This window comes from Lynx rufus, unplaced genomic scaffold (assembly GCF_022079265.1).
Source record: "Lynx rufus isolate CCGP_SWC_20201006 ecotype Redwood Valley unplaced genomic scaffold, mLynRuf1.p SCAF_3, whole genome shotgun sequence".
Lineage (NCBI taxonomy): Eukaryota > Metazoa > Chordata > Mammalia > Carnivora > Felidae > Lynx > Lynx rufus.
Genome location: NW_025814845.1, coordinates 17,321,927 through 17,339,245, shown reverse-complemented (window position 1 = coordinate 17,339,245; position 17,319 = coordinate 17,321,927). Strand labels below are relative to the sequence as shown.

Sequence of the window (17,319 nt, the reverse complement as noted above, 5' to 3'; positions counted from 1 at the left end):
AAGATATTTAAAGCTTTAAAAAGTGATTCTTTTCATTTATTGGTGAACTGATACTACAATTCATATATAAACTAGAAATTCTTTGAAAGCCACATGACAATACCACTCAACTTTAGGAATGAGCATCAGGAAATTAACAGTTCATCTGCACCAACGTGAAGTTAGGTTTAGCTGATCCACATTTCTAGCATTCCCAAGGCGTTACACAGAAAGCCACTGTGTGTCCTTGACCAATTCTAAACAGAGGAGAAAGACACATCTAAATGCTGCCAATTCAAAGAATTCAGAGCTTAAATATGGCAACAAAACGAGAAGATAATCATGTCGGTGCCAAACAGTGTTTTTGCTATTTAGATCGTAAAGGGAGTATCCATCTTTTGGCTTGTTTAGCATTACAATAAAGCAGTGTAATTTACTTTGAAAACATAATTTTGAAAGTATTCTGGAGACCTGGAATAAACTAGAAAGAAGAAGATGGAAAAAACAGGAATAAATGTAATCTACATTTTGACTAAATTTAATTTCTTCTTGATATAGGAATGATTTCTAGTACCTATCTTTTAACAGAAAAGACTGAAATTCTCTTCCCATTCAATTTATCTTTACTTTAAACATGAATTCTGCACACAGTATTAAAAAGAAATCTCAGCAAGAAGAAAGTCTATCATAGTGACTACACCACTAAGAGAAGATGAAGCAGAATAAGGAAAAATATAATCTATGGTTTATTTCTTTGTTACACAAAGAAAATTAAGAGTGGTCCAAAACATCTTAGTCCATCTCCCATATCCTTCCTGACATAATGAGAACATACAAAATAATGGCAAGCTAGATTAGGGGTCCAGCTCAGGGTCAAGTTTTTCCACCTTGATGACGATCTCTGGAGCTAAAGCAGCACTGGCTGGCTGGTTCTCTGCTTCCGACTCTGAAAGCACTTCCTCCTTTATCTTCACAGGCTTATTACTGGCCTCCTCCTCTTCATCTGAAGACTCATCAAGCTCCCATTCATCATCTATGTCCATTTCAAATACTCTTACATGACGGAGATTTGAGCTCAACTGGAGAAGAAAAGGTTCAAGAGTTTTTAAATTAATGGCTTAACTAATACGTGATATATAAGAAATCAGAAATCTGAAGAATGGTCTTATACGAAAGTTATTTTTCATTGATTTACAACAAAATCACTAAACTCAGCCTCATTTGCTGCAAAAGGATCTCCACCTATAACAGTGACAATGTCATGATAATTAAAAGCCAGGGGTTCCTGGCTAGCTTGGGTAGAAGAGCATGCGATTCTTGGTCTCGGGGACATAAGTGTAAGCCCCCCTTTGGGTGTAGCGATTACTTAAAAAATAAATAAATAAATAACATCTACAATTGTTATTACTCAGTAAGACTTCTCAGAACAAGAAAGGTACACAGCTAAGACCACAACATGCTCATAATCAATAAAAGCAATACATCACAAAATGTTTACACTTTCTGAAAGGACCTCACAGATCCAAAGTCACTTCTTCCTGTTACTGAGTCCATAAACAATCTGTAAATACTTACCACACAGGATACTTTGCGAAAACCATTCCCAGCAACGTACTGTGCTTTCATACTTTCCAGTAATCTCCAATGCTTCTCAAAATGCATGGTACGTGTGGGAATAGCACTACGCTGTTCATCTAGCCTGGGAAGGGGAAAGAAACCAACCCAGGAATGAAAAGGGGATCTTCTCCCTGGTTACAAGGGGTAGTAACAGGATCCACCATGGGTTTCATTTCTACCAATACTCCCATTTCCAATAGAATTCTATCAGCCACTATCTAAAAAGCTATGATATTATCTTCTAGGAAAATTCTGCCATTCCAAGTAGCCAGAATGTCATCTTACTACGGTTTTTGATCCCTTTTCAATGAAAGCAAATGGACACATTTTTAAATTAGAGGAGGGATCTACTCACTTAAATCTAAGAAAACTAAAACCATCTCTGGAATTGGTTGTGTACCCTCCATGTGGCTACCGAGGTCCTAATTCTGGTAGGAAAGCACTAAGAGCAAATCTAAAATAATTAATTCTACTATCACCTGAGATTAATGCTATGCTTGAAAACAGAACTAACAGAAATCCTATTCTCCACTCCAGGTAATTCCCCACCTTATGTTAGCAAATGCTTCTTGATTTATTAGTAAAGCAAAAGGGTAGAAGAGCTGCCGAAGTCCATGTTTTCTTAAATAAAATATAGTACTTCTGCTCAGCTGACTTTACCACTGTTCCTAGTAACCACTGTCTACCATACCTAAGGTACTAAAATGTGCGATACACATTAAAAAACATTTAACTGTCATGACAGAGAGATACTCTTACTAAGGAGGTGGTTACCTTGTCGAGTAATCCCCAGTGAACTGATATTCTGCAGAATCCTCACTGTTATACACTGAAGACAATGGCAACTGGACCAAGAGTCTGTCTCTTCCTTCGCGCCCCACTGTGTCTTTAAGAACTACCGTTACGGTTTCGTCATCATAAAACTGTGCATCTAAACAACTGTAGGTGCTACAAGTAAAGTACATTCTTTTATGTCAGAGATGATCCGGACTACTGAGAAAATACTGTATACATAACATGCTACTGGTACAACACAAAAACATTAATGAAACAAAAACCAAGTGACATTCTATTTAATTACATTTAAAATATATCATTAGTTTGCACTAAAGTCAGTTATCTATTGTACCGAGTATTCACAAATACAACTAGGCCCTAAAAACAGGTCATCATGAAAAAAGGAAAGTCTGTGAGGGTGAGGTCGGTTCACAGTTCCAAAAAACTCTTTTGATATCAAGAGTTAGGCCTTAAGCCTGTGGAAACTCCATGAATGGCACCTCGCTGGTATACTGAGTAAAGAAACTGGGCTAACTAGACTGAAAAGTAAAAATAAGACTCACACAGGAAAAGTCACAACAACTTCAAAGACGTCATCATTAAAAACTCCTTTTATGTAAGGAAAAGAGAATGAGAAAAAGACTGGCCTATGATTAGTGTTCATTCCACACACTCAGGGGTGATTTTGGTAACGTTACCCTTTTATATCCTAAGGACCTCCCAGAATAGTGAGAACGACACCACCTCACATTACTGTTGGTTGTAACAATAACTCCAGCCATATACCCCTTGGAACGACCACCCTTTCTTAACAGCCAGGGGAGCACAGAAGTATTAATTACAGGAAACCACAGCTGTATAAATTCCTGTAGGGCAGGAAGGTTCCATTCAATTGTTAAGTCAAATCAAAGCATAACACACATAAGCAATCCTGTCCCCTACGCTGCAAGTTACAAAGGCCTCCTAAGGACGGTATCAACACTGTAACTGAGTCTAACCATATTTCTAAAATTGCATTTATTAAGCACACACACATATCGTACATATATACATACAATCTCATCCAAACAAGATTCAAGATTTACCTTCTTCTCACTTTTTCAGTTGTGGCGTAGGTGAAGCTCCCAAATTTAACAGCAATCAGTCCATTAGTTACAGATCTTGAAGAAGGAGGGAAAAAAAAAAGACTATGGAAAAACCCGGATAGCCAATAATCTAAATGCTTGAAAGAACAGGATTGTCAGCGTTAGTATATTTACCTGAACAGCAAGCCCCAGACCAAAATACCATTATGTTCACTCTTCAACACTAATTTAAACGCCTAAATAGACAAACCTACGTCAAAACGACAACTTGGTTTAAAATCTTAGTCACTAAAGTAGCTAGATACCTTAAAAAATTAAGGGCACTTCGAACAACCAAATTATTTCTCTTTGGCCTCATCTTGGCCTCAAAAAACTTCCTTCAAATTCAGATTAAAAACCATTTGAGGGGCGCATGGGTGGCTCAAATGATTAAGTGTCCGACTCTTGGTTTCGGCTCAGGTCATGATCTCATGGTTTTGTGAGTTCGAGGGCTCTGTGCTCATAGTATGGAGCCTGCTTGGGAGTCTGTCTCCCACTCTTTGCCCCTCCCCGACTCGTGCTGTCTCTATCTCTCTCAAAACAAATTTTAAAAAAAGCTATTTGAGATACTAATGGTATTCTGTATATGATTTATTTTTTTTAGAATTTTCATTTCAGATTCTCAAGAGAAGTCTCTACAGGCAAGGCCTCTTGTTTAATGAAAAGCAAACTTAGCCTGAGGTAAAAATCCTTTCAATAAGGAACCAAAAACACAGTTTTGAACTGCTACACATTCATGAGATACAATCCTGAGTGCTCTGCTGTTGTATTTTTCTTAACTCTAAAGAAATCCTACATGTCATAGCTATACCTGTATAAAATTAATAACCCAGAATCAGAAGGGTTCACATAGCTTCCTGATTTGGCATTATCATCTTAATGATGTGAAAACTAAGACTAAGGACAGTTCGGTGACAAGCCTAAAGTCAGAAGGTGGCTTAACTAAACCCCAAAATGTAGGGAAGGGATGCTGTACATTTTACTATTAAAAATAATAGGGGCACCTGGGTGGCTCAGTTAAGCGTTCGACCTCGGCTCAGGTCATCATCTCGCAGTCCGTGAGTTCGAGTCCCACATTGGACTCTGTGCTGACAGCTCAGAGACTGGAGCCTGCTTCAGATTCTGTATCTCACTCTCTCTCTGCCCCTCCCCCACTCAGTTTCTCTCTCTCAAAAATGAATAAACATTAAAAAATTTTTTAAAAAATACAATCTTATCTAATTCAAACTTTAGATTAATACTTACTGGGAAATATCAGTATGTCTCCTTAAGATGCACATTTTATAAAGTGAATCTTCTAAAATTGTAAAAAGAAGATAATGTAGATTTGAGGTTTTATTATTCCACCTAAGGAAAAAAAATTAATATCAAAACATGATATTTAGCTATCATTGCAGAGAACAAAACTGCATTGTTCACATGAGATGGGGAAAAACACACTTACAGAAAAGGAAATTTGAACAATCTGCGTGTACAGTCCTCACTAAAACAAAAGAAGAAAAGGTAAGAAAAAATTAAATTGGCCGCTGAATTTTACCATCCAAAAAGGAAACAGAATTACCTTCTAGCATCCCTATATAATGGAATACAGATTGCTTGATTCATCGATTTTCCAATTACATCCTAAATAAAAACAGATTTAAAAACACAATTAAAGCATGTACATACACACACACACAGATACTCTACACAAAGTACCTGACCATCGCTGTTCAAATCTAGTAAAAAACCATCTAGATCACGAAGCTTTCTCACAGGAAACTTCAATGACAGTCGTTAACAGTAAGGAAAAGAGAGAGATGAAATTCTGAGCTGAAAAGGATGTTGGAGAGAAGTGCACGGCAGGCTAAGAACCCCCACCCCAGCCCAGCGTCTCAGAACACCCATCCTCCCTCCTGCAGGAGTCAGCTGGAGACACAAAAGCCCCATAACTAAGACTGTTTATAAGAAGTTTGGTCTGGGGGCGCCTGGGCGGCTCGGTCGGTTAAGCTCCAACTTCCTCTTAGGTCATGATCTCAGTGCTCGTGAGTTCAAGCCCCGCGTCGGGCTCTGTGCTGACAGCTTGGAGCCTGCAGCCTGCTTCGGATTCTGTGACTCCCTCTCTCTCTCTCTCTGCCCCTCCCCTGCTCATGCTCTGTCTCTCTCTGTCTCTCAAAAAATAAATAAACGTTAAAAAAGAAAAAGAAAGGAAGGAAGGAAGGAAGGAAGGAAGGAAGGAAGGAAGGAAGGAAGGAAGTCTGTTCTGGGAACAAATAATAATGATGCCAACCCTTTCAGTAACCCTGTATTTGTTACTTTTAATTTATGTAAGGAACTAACAATAAAAGGAAACGTTAGGGTAAACCATATGAAACTGCCATTTTTGTTAGCCAGAAGTTGACTATCAGCATTTTCATGTGGCTCACCTTAATAACCATGATCGTTTGCATAAGTGAGCCACATATTGTAGATATTCTCACTCCTACTCAAAGACATGCATTTCTTTCAAACTTACGGCTGGTTTTTGCAAGCATAGGTCAATAATGTTCTCCATCCGCCTTTTCACAAAATGCAATGATTTTCGAGGATAATATGGAAACAGCAAAGGACTTTCTGGTTTCAAACAAAAAGAGAAAGAAAAACAAAAACAAAAACACAAAGCTATAGCAAACCAAATGATTAGGAGAAAATAATCTCGTCAGAGCCAGCCCGCGCAGCTTATGGGGCAGTGGAAATCTCCCTGGCCCTTTCATTATCCTTCACACCCACCTCACTGGAAACGAGTATGGCCTTCTGCCTTTCATCATCGCCTGCTGCCACCCCTAAGTACCCCCCTAAAAACCACCGCACTTAACTACAATCCGAGTCCTAGCAGCTTGGTACTCTTTATTCTGTTTTCCCTACCAAAATCAAATAGTATGCTTCCACTGGGTATAAGGAGGGGATCATTTGGGAACCAAAAGACATATAATAAAGTTTGTTCTTCTCTACTCTTTGCCACAATGGGGTGACAACAGTCCAGCACGGTTCCGGAAGACTATAATACTTAAAAACAGAAACAGGAGACGAGAAACTAGTGCTGTGTAAATAAGCTCTTTACTTTTCAAAAGGCCACTTTACCAGGAGACAGTCCTGTATGATTCAGCGTTTATGGATACCAACTACGCTCCAGTCCTTTGTATCTGTTCTTCCTACTGCTCACAGCAGCTGTGCAAAGTAAGCATCTCACTCTCCAACTTACAGACTAAAAAATGAGGCACAGAAGATCTGGGCAATTGCCCAGTGTGGAAATGACTAACAATCTAGACCTGTAAATCAAACCCTCTGCCTCCCAAGCCTGCACTCTTCTACTGAGTTCTGCAGGCTTCTCCCTCACCTGCAGCATCTCCTGTCCCAGCTATGCTGGACAAAGTGAGCTTTAATCAGGTCAACATTATAAGCTCCCCACAGGTAACAGATGCTGTGGGAGCAGAGAAAGACATTTGGTCTTTGCCCCTGGTTCCTGGCACAGAGCTCTAAAACCCTCAGAATTTCCTGAGTGATAAGGGTGATAGGAACATCTTTTGTTGTAATGAGACGACTGTGGGTAAATCCCTAGGATAGCTTCAGGATGAGGACTGGTCACCAGAAAGACCAAGCTCTGATGAGAAGTCTGGACTTTTCAGCTCCATACCCCAAATTCCAGGGCGGGGAGACAAGCTGCAGAAAGACCAAGCTCTGATGAGAAGTCTGGACTTTTCAGCTCCATCCCCCAACTTCCAGGGCAGGGAGAGAAGCTGGAGTGGAATTCAATCACCAACAACCAATGATTTAATCAAGCATGCCTGCGTAATGAAATCCCCATACAAAACCCAACCAGTGGGCTTCAGAGGGCTTCCCGGTGTTGGGAGGGTGGCATGCCCAGAGCAGGCAGGGAAGTTCCGAGCCCCTCCCCCATACCCTGCCCTACGCATCTCTTCCACTTGGCTGTTCCGAGTTGTATCTTTACAGTAAACCAGTAAATCTAAGTAAAGTGCTTGAGTTTCATGAGCCATTTTAGCAAATTATCAACCTGAAGGTGGTGGTAGAGGGGGAGCAACAGAAATGTGGGCAACCTGGGGAACTGATGACATCAGGCACCCAGTTGACCTGAGAACTGGTCTCAGGAGAGAAAAAGCTCCCATTTTGTCAGGTTTTTTTTTTTTGTTTTTTTTTTTTAAGTTTATTTATTTTTGTGAGAGACAGCAAGAGAGACAGGGAAGGGCAGAGAGAGAGGGAGATAGAGAATCCCAAGCAGGTTCCCCACTGTCAGCGCAGAGCCCGACACGGGGCTCGATCCCACAAACAGGTGAGATCAGGCCCTGAGCCAAAATCAAGAACCAGATGCTTAACCGACTGAGCCATCCAGGCGCCCCAGTGTCAGAAGTGTTTTGAGTAAAAACAGCTCAGATGCGAGCACACTGGCCGCTTATGAGCCATGTGCCGGCACAAACTGCTTTATCTACATTTAGTTAATCTTCACGACAGATTTTGAGGGAGGCACTACTATCATCCTCATTTTACTGATGGGAAAACTGGGGTACAAAGAGGTTGGACAATTGGCCCTCAGCCACATTCCTAAGAAGTCGTAGAGCAGATTCCAACACAACACTGACTCTCATGGACCCTGAGAAAGCACCTGTATCGAGTACTTAGCACATGACTTTTGCAAAGTGCTAGAAAGAAGTTTCATTAAAGTTTTAATAGTTCCATAATAATAGCGGGTATTTCTTCACACTAGACTAAGAAACTGGAGAATTAACGAGCTTGTCCCAAATCACATACCAGCAAAACCTCGAGCATTTAGGAGATGGAGTCAGTAATACTGAAGTGCATCTTGGTTAAACATGAGGCCTGTAGCTAAGATTAGGCCTTCCTGTTCAGTCACAGATGTCAAGACAAAAAGGGTAGGGCCCATTTTTAGCCCATCAGAGTTCCCAGAACCAGCATTAGCCCACTCTAGTGACAGGGCCCAGATGCCACCCCGGCCGGCACATTGCCATCAGCGCTCCTCAGGCTGGGGGGGCCACCTGATTAAACACAGCAAAGAGATGAGTTGGCCGTACCTTTATTCTCCCTCCATTCGATAACTAACTGACATCAATGTATCTCAAGCAATACAAAATATGTCCTGCTCTGAAAAAGAATCTGGGCTTCTAGAGTTAAAACAAAAGAGCAATAAGCAGAGTTCTGGGCCTCAAAGAATTCTCTCCTTCCCCCATCCATCCTCATTCATTCATTCATTGATTCAGATAAACAGCAACCAGACACAAGTGGCAGAGATTACTCCTGAGTCGAGTTAAAAACTTAGGTTTTGAAGTCAGCAGAACCCTGGCTTCACTGCACGGTAGCTTGTGTGATCTTGGGCCTTCTCTGACCTTCAGTCTCCTCGACAGTAAATGGGGATAACAGGTACCTACCCCCTAGGTTCTGTGAGGATTAAAGGAGGAAATACACATATGTGGCTATCAGCCTAGAGATCTAAGAAACTGATAGACTGCGATCAGATTACTCTTAGAGAAAGCAAAAAAAATACTGCTTCAAATACTGTCATGTAAAATAGTGAAGTTCTGACATTTAATGGTTGCTATTTTGTTTTCATCCCTAATAATGCTGGATAGTTTTACTATATCAACATCTTAAGATCCTAGAGAATGAAAGGCACACGTACACTAAGAACCTACAACCTCAGAAGAACAGTTAAGAATCATTATGCTTTCAGAAATTAACAAATTGGAATCAGAAAAAGACTGCTCTCACTAGCAGGCTCTATAATTTTCTTCCCAATATCCTAGTTTCTATATGGTACAAAACAGATAATATAAAGAATACCTGAGAATAAATAATCTTACTACATCACAGTTAATATCAGGGTGTTTTCTATCATGGGAACGTCATACGGTTTGCTATTCTGCTGTTTCTCTAATCAACTACAATAGACACTAAAGATCTAAAGAACTGAGATACATATTCAACAACTGTTCAGCAACACTCATAGCTAATACACTGGTCTCAAATTAAGTATAAACATGGCCAAATTCTACTAGGTTCACTAAATACCTTTAAGATGGTTGCTATTTTGAAGAAAATCATACCACTGGTTTCCTTCTGTGTTAGGAGGTGACACAAGATCATCATCTTCATCTTTCAAGTACTAGAAACACAGAATTAAAATTTTAAATGTCGTAAACCAAAGAAGCAGGCTTCAAAAACTTTATACAGTTAACATTATTTTTTTTAATGTTTGTTTATTTTTGAAAGAGAGACAGAGTGTGAGCTGGGGAGGGGCAGAGAGAGAGGGAGACACAGAATCTGAAGGAGGCTCCAGGCTCCGAGCTGTCAGCACAGAGCCCGACGGGGCTCAAACCCATGAGCTGTGAGATCATGACCTGAGCAGAAGTCAGATGCTTAACAGACTGAGCCACCCAGGCACGCCTTAACATCATTCTATTTAGTAAGTGGTTCCATCACATTGGTATTATTCCAAGTGAAGTGACCAAAATCTGCTAAATGCCAAGACGCTAAACAAACTACAAACTACTGAAAGATTAGAACACTATAGATTCAGGGACCATAAACTGAATTTAAATTTTGTGTTCCATTTTCATGAAGTACATTTAAATCATCTATACGTGTGTGTGCACGTGTACATTACAAATTAATTTTAGAAGTATCACCTGTCAATCTACTCTAGGGCAGTACTTCACAGGGAAGGATGGTGGAGAGACCCCTGGAAGTCCCAAAGATGCCTTAAGGGTCAGTGAGGCTGATACTATTTTTATAGTAGCAAAATGTTATTTGCCCTTTCAACTGTGTTGACATTGCACGGATGATCAAAAGCACAGGTGGGGAAAACTGCTGTTGCCAGGAGTCATGGTGGTGGTCTTGAACCACACGAGTGGTCACTGTATTCCTTTTTGCCACATACTGACGGTTCCCATTAGTGTTTAATGAAGCTATTAAAATTATTGATTTAGTTAGATCTCAACCCTTGAGTACAGATCTTTTTAATATTCTGTGTTACAGAATTGGGAAGTATACATAAAGCACTTTCACTGATACCAAAGTACAATGGTTACCACAAGGGAAAGCATTTAAGAAATTGTCTTGGCTGTGAGTGAAGCCAGGCACTTTGTTGCTGTTAATGGGATTCCTTTCTTCCTTGAAAGAATGACTGGCAGATAGGCTATGATGATTCATACATGGGTATTTGGTGGATACTTTCTTGAAAATAAAGTAAGCCTGTCACTGTAAGCAGAATAACTGGCAGTATTTATTGCCAATGATAACATTTAAATATTCATGCAAAAATTAGAATTTTGGAAAATCTGTATCTGCCACCGTGTGCTTGACAGCCGTAGCACTTGAAGATCATCTGATGAAACTGGTGCTGATATTCATAAAACCTGACTTTTAGATACTGCGTGGAGAAAGGCGTCAGCATTTGGAGGATCTGAACAACTCAGCGAACCAGTGTTTTCCAAATGACCAACACATGATATTATAAAATCATGCACTAGTGAACGATCCACTCAAAGCACAAGACAGATGAATGGATTTTAATGTATCAGAGTAGGAAAAGTTCACTGATGCAATTTTAGATTCCACATTAAAGCTAACCTTTAAGACACTATCTCTTAGCAAGACTTGGTTGAGTATCAAAAAACATCCATAATTATCTAGAAAAGCTATTACAATACTCCTCCCTTTCTAACACCTATGTGAGGCCAGATTTTCTTTATGTACATTAACCAAAAAAACTCATCACAACACACTAAAGAAACAGCTATGAGAACCTGCCTTCTATTACACCAGACACCAAAGAGACTTGCAAATCTACAAAACAATGCCACTCTTCACTAAACTGTTTTGTAAAATATATTTTTCATTAAAAGTATTTATATTAATACATAATGGTAAGTGGAATTACTGTTACTTTTAAGTAATTTTGTATTCTGTTTAATTCCTAATACCTAATAATATCTACCATTGATAAACATAACCCATATTAGCAAAATCTCTTTGGGGTCTTCTATTAAGAATGTAAAAGAGTTATAAGATCAAAAAGTTTATAAAAACTGCTACTCTTCGGTTACTTTACCATCAGAACAGGGCTGCTATCCAAGTTGGCATTGTATTATTTTCTAGAAACTCTGGATAACAAAGACTAACACTGCTAAAGTTTTAACATTAGTTTTTAATAATTTTTTTAAAAAGTAATAACTAAGTTCAATCAAAAGCCCGTACCTGACCAACTTTTTCAACGTTAAAGTATTTTCCTTTTCGATTATAAAGGTCTGGAGCCTAGAAAGAATAAGCATAACTTAACTCTTACATCAACTCACAAAAGAAAAAGAAAAAATTCTTTTTAAAAAAAATTATTAATGTTTGTTTATTTTTAAACAAATAGAGACAGAGCGCAAACAAGGAAGGGGCAGAGAGAGAGAGGGAGACACAGAATCCGAAGCAGGCTCCGGGCTCTGAGCTGTCAGCACAGAGCCCGATATGGGGCTCAAAATCATGAACTACAAGACCATGACCTGAGCCAAAGTTGGACACTTAACCAACTGAGCCACTCAAGCACCCCAAAAATATTCTTAAACTTACCCAAAACCCTTATTTTTTAAGAGAGCTATTAGAGGCAGCTATTCTTTTCTTTTACGGATTGTACAACACACAAACAAAAGTTGAATTTATAGGCTCTAAGATGAATACTGCCATTAATTAGTGCAATAGTTTATAAACAGCACAACTGCTAAGAATGTCAATTAAATTGGATTAAATGTTAATTACTTCTATCACCCAGGTTTATTGCAATTATTTAAAAAAAAATTATACAAATACCAATTTCCTACCTCATTGAAATGTTCAGTAAGAAATTCAGCAACAAATGTAATATCTTTTTGAGTCATCTATCAAAACCAAAAAGGAACAAAAAGAAAAACAAATTAAGATAAAGCTTCCCAATATCTTGTATCATGTAATGTAATATCTACTAAAAGCTATGGTATGAAGAGGCAAAGTTCCTTCACAGAAATATCAATATAAATCCAAAAGATTATGCAACTGTGAGAATATGAAATCTTGAAGCTCTGACAAGTCATTAAACATTTAAATCCATTTTCCAATCAGCTAACCCAACAGCTACAGAATTCTTACGGCCTAAAGTTCTTTATTATTTTAGAAATAAAATACTAATTTATTTAGTAATTTACTTAGTATTTACTGTTTAGTGATTTATTATTGTGCTAAGACTGGTGTGCGGGGTGCCTGCTTTGGGAGAGGAGACTGTGACCCAGATAAGCAACCTCAACCTGAGCTAAGAGCTGATGCCTCGGGGTCGGCCTCTACTTCTTACAGTGACCCTGCCTCCATTTCAGCCCTCAAAAATTAACACGCTGAGGTCCCCCCAACAGTCAACACACTTTATCTCCTCAAATAAAGGTAAGAGTAATATCAGAGAAACAGCTAACGTGGACCTCCCTGGTTTGCAAGGCCAGTCACCCACAGCGTAAAAGATCTACTTCTTGTCAGCGTCTAAGAATGGCGATCCTGCATTCATCCAGTCCACTGAGGCTCATTATAACATTCTCCATTTTTTCAGGCCCCAAATGACCTAAATCTACCTGCATGAGAGCTTGGACAGAGGTGAGAATGAGTGAACTGCAGAAATCAGGTGGGAATTTGGCCCTGGTCTGAAAGATTTTACTTAAATTCCATTGCCACCTGTCTCAATCCTTATAAAGAGAAACTACTGTTTACCAGACATCAACATAGGTAGTAATATCTAAAGTACTAGATTTCCCAGGAAAATAAAAAGGCATTCAAGACCTAAGGAAGTGAAAGAATACAAGCACCCTACATAATACAAATTATAAAATTTTATATAAATATGAGAACTATAAAATTAGCCAGTTAAAGGCATTTTGAGAGATGAAAAAACAAATTTCTTAAAAAAAAAAAAAGGCTTACTAAGATATATTTAGCATCTATAGCCTCACATCTTGTAAACTAGTAACCGTGTAAGAATACCAAGGTGACCAGCAAAGCTGAGCTCAACCAGAGCCACATTAACACACTGGAAAACGTACTACCACGAACTACCTTATTCAGCTCCGGAAGCACGTGGTCTTCTGTCATTCTCAACATCGCTGAAAACAGAAGTTAAAAAACTGTCTTTAAAGGAAAACTACAGACATAACTATAGATACATTTCAAAGACAAAATGTGTTTCACTGGACTAAATCCTCAATATTCAACAAGGAAAATCACCAAGGAAAACTTACTTTTCTTCTAAAAACTAATGCGTGAAGAATTTAAACTTGATTTGTATTTTCAGGTTCAAAATGGCTGGTCTCATGATCCTGAACTACTATTTTTTATTTTCTCCTTCAACTCAACCCATTGCCACTCCAGACAGGCCAATCTGACTGCTGCCTTGTGTGAAGACTGTGCAGGGAATCCTCTTCTAACATATGATATTTCTTCTCATAAAATCTGCAAGCACTTCTTGCCTCCAAAAGCCTTAGAATACCCAACAAACATGTTTCTTTCCCTTGGGTTTTCTGTTACACAAAAACATTTGCACTAAGATTTACATGCATATACGTACATTTACGTATATTTATATACTTTCTTTAATTAATCTGTGGTTGATTCATATTGTCCTTTCAGAGGGCTGTGTTTTTTTATTTTGTCCACCTAAGTCAAGGAGTATGCCGCATGTGCTTTTACAGAGTGTTTGAATATCCCTCTTAATTGCTTTTGGTCAGGAATAAGCATGCTGGATGTGATTCTGCAAATACATATTATTTTAGAAACTGTTCTTAATTACTTCAAACTTCTAAATATCTAAAAAACAAGACATAATCTAGTTCCATTCACTCATTCATTTACTCACCCAAAAATTACTATGGGTGCTAGGAAGATATCAGTATAAAAGAGGTTCCTGCCTTCATGGAGGTTACATTTTACAAAAGAGCAAACCAAGGATGCACAGTATCCTAACCAGTGGCAGAGCCGAGATTATAATATAAGCAGGTCTCTGGGGCTCCTGGGTGGCTCAGTCGGTTGGGCATCCGACTTTGGCTTAGGTCACAATCTCACGGTTTGTGAGTTTGAGACCCACATCAGACTCTGTGCTGACAGCTCAGAGCCCAGAACCTGCTTCAGATTCTGTGTCTCCCTCTCTCTCTGCCCCTACCCCACTTGTGCTGTCTCTCTCTCAAAAAAGAAACATTAAAAAAATTAAAAAATTTAAAAAAAAAAATCAGGTCTCCAGTTCTCCAGTCCAGTGTGCCTTCTACAATGCCCTACAATGCCCTTCTACAATGGGAAGGACTAAGCAGTAATTCATTTCTCCTCTAATCAGGCTTCTTATGAGAATTAGGACATGCAGTAGGAACATAAACTGCCTAAAGTACCCCAACAATTATGAGTAAAACCCAACCTCATCTGTAAAAGAAAGTCATTTCTAAGATCCCATTCAGTTTTAACATTGTAACTCATTCTAATTAACATCTCTGATATTAAACAGGCTGGCCTGATAAACACTCTGGCTCCCCATTCTGGCTAGCGTTGGTACAGCTTTGAGGAAAAAAATAAAGAATTTTACAGGCCAACATCTGTAGATCACATTCTTTTTTTCATAAATACAATTATATTAGGCCAACAAATACAAGTCTGTTTATAAGATATCTGAATTGAAGAGTCAGGCATTTGTTTAAAAGATGTGAGCACATTACAGATAATTTACTTTCTATTTTATTTACCCTTTAGAGTTTTAACAAACTCAGATAAATCCCATTTATAACTAAATTTTGCCTATGTTGGAAGGGAATGTATGCTGGATTATTTCAAAGATATTAAGAGGGGTCACAAAAATAGTACAAATGGACCTACATAAAATACACTGTAGAGTAAGCATTAAAACACTTAATGTCAAGTCAATAAATACCGGTTAACTACCTGCAAATGAAAAGAGATACTGTGGTGATACAAAGAAAGCTACCAATGGTCTGCATTCTATTTAGCTAGGGTATTAGCATCCGATAGGAAGGATAGTGGAAATTTTCTAGTTCGGTGCTGTTCAACATGATAAGCACTAACAACGTATGACTACTGAGTACTTCAAATGTGGATAGCATGACTACAGAACTTGAACATATAATTTATATAATTCCAAGTAATTTAAAGAGCCACAGGGGGCTACTGGCTATGATAATGGACAGCACAGATCTAGAAACAAGATCAGGAATAAAACAGGAAACAAGCTACTCAAGGACAGAGGCTAGTCTTTGTTTTTTTCCCCCATTTCTTTAAAAAAAAATCTAACTCCAAACAGTGCCTAGTACATAGTAGAGATCCACATATGTTATTTTAACCTAAGCAGACATTACAAGATTAGAAAAAAAAAAAAAAAAAGGTTAATCATCAGTGAGTGAGAAACCATCAAAGCTATAAGTTACATCTGCGGGGAGCTGGGGCCGGGTGGGTGTGCAGAGGAAATAAGACTGGCCATGTGCTGAAAGCTGGTGAACCAGTGAAGGGTAGAAGACGGTTCATTTATACCATTCTCTCTTACAGTTACTGGAAATTTTACTAGAGTAACTTAAATATTCTAAATTGATACTCCCACAATTTTTAAAGAAGCATTAAAGTAATGTTTCATTCAATTAACTTACCCACATAAAGCCAGCGGAAAAAAGCTTTGAAGTTTTTCATACTACTATCTATAACTCTGAAAAGAAAAAATAAAAGAAATCAGAAATAAAATTATTATACAGGGTTCATGTACCACTGTTCAATTGTTGTGGGATACAATAACCCTTACCTTTCTATTTTATCCTATCTGGAGGACATCCAAACCTTTAGAAAAGATATTATAAATCAAGCACATACCTAAAAATAAAGCTTCAGGAGAGCAAATCCTGGTTCTTTTCAAAAATAAGGCAAATAGCTCAGATTCTGACTGGTTATTACAGCCTTGCCACAAACTGTGTAATAGTCTTTCCCAGCATTCAGTCAAGTATGAAATCCTTTTCCAACTTTGCAAATAAAAGAAGTCAGAAAAAACCACTTTCAGCATTATTCTCAGTTAAAAAAAATACTCACTGGTCAGTATGAAGAAAAAACATCAACGCCAACAGAAAAAAACATTATTACCTATTTGTACTATGTCACTACCTCTGGTATCAGTGGACATTATTTCTGGAAGTTGGAAGCATTTTTGATGCTTACAGTAACTGATCTCCAAAAACTGAATTTCCTTGAGCTTTACACAAATGCACCCCTCAAATTCCAATGTTATAGGTGGAAGCCATCTTTGTCTTGATCAAAAGGCTTCTAAATAAGGACATGGGTATCACTTCTAAAAAATCTCTGTAAGTTCACATCTACAAGATAACTACTCTAAGTAATATGCATTATTCACTCCCAAGTCTCAAAGTCCCTTCCAAGCCAGAAGTTCCATAATACTACTGAGACGTGGATCAGCATCATTAACCTATCTCTATACAGTAAAACAGACTGCCACGTTTATGGGACCAAGCAATGTAATCAAAACGCTCCTGTGGCAAAAATGAAAAAAGAAAGAAAAGTTCCTTTCTGCCTTTCCCAATCAATACTCTGACCCCTATTGCGGGCAATCCCTGCTGTTACAGGGTAACATCAAAGTTCTCACTGCCTCAATTTCCCCACCTATCACCTAAAATAATAATGCTACTTCATCCAAGGGATCAAGAAGCAAAATGAACTACCTTTCGTTCATATTGAAAAGTGATCACAGAAAGCTTGAGATTTCATATTTACTCTCCGTAAATATGGT

The 17,319-nt window shown here is 38.4% G+C and overlaps 1 protein-coding gene across 1 annotated transcript in view; it reads right to left on the bottom strand.

Moving 5' to 3' along the window:
* Positions 1–702: 702 nt before the first annotated feature.
* Positions 703–17,319, bottom strand: part of ANAPC4 (anaphase promoting complex subunit 4) — a 33,231-nt gene continuing 16,614 nt past the window's right edge. The window contains exons 16-28 of the mRNA XM_047091593.1: positions 16,178–16,233; positions 13,599–13,645; positions 12,350–12,406; positions 11,742–11,798; positions 9,555–9,648; positions 5,992–6,089; positions 5,059–5,120; positions 4,942–4,980; positions 4,743–4,844; positions 3,459–3,533; positions 2,371–2,544; positions 1,555–1,678; positions 703–1,058 (exon numbers count right to left, since the gene is read on the bottom strand). Of these exons, the coding sequence (XP_046947549.1) occupies positions 834–1,058; positions 1,555–1,678; positions 2,371–2,544; positions 3,459–3,533; positions 4,743–4,844; positions 4,942–4,980; positions 5,059–5,120; positions 5,992–6,089; positions 9,555–9,648; positions 11,742–11,798; positions 12,350–12,406; positions 13,599–13,645; positions 16,178–16,233 (1,210 nt within the window). The 3' untranslated portion in view covers positions 703–833. The remainder of the gene's footprint in view (positions 1,059–1,554; positions 1,679–2,370; positions 2,545–3,458; positions 3,534–4,742; positions 4,845–4,941; positions 4,981–5,058; positions 5,121–5,991; positions 6,090–9,554; positions 9,649–11,741; positions 11,799–12,349; positions 12,407–13,598; positions 13,646–16,177; positions 16,234–17,319) is intronic.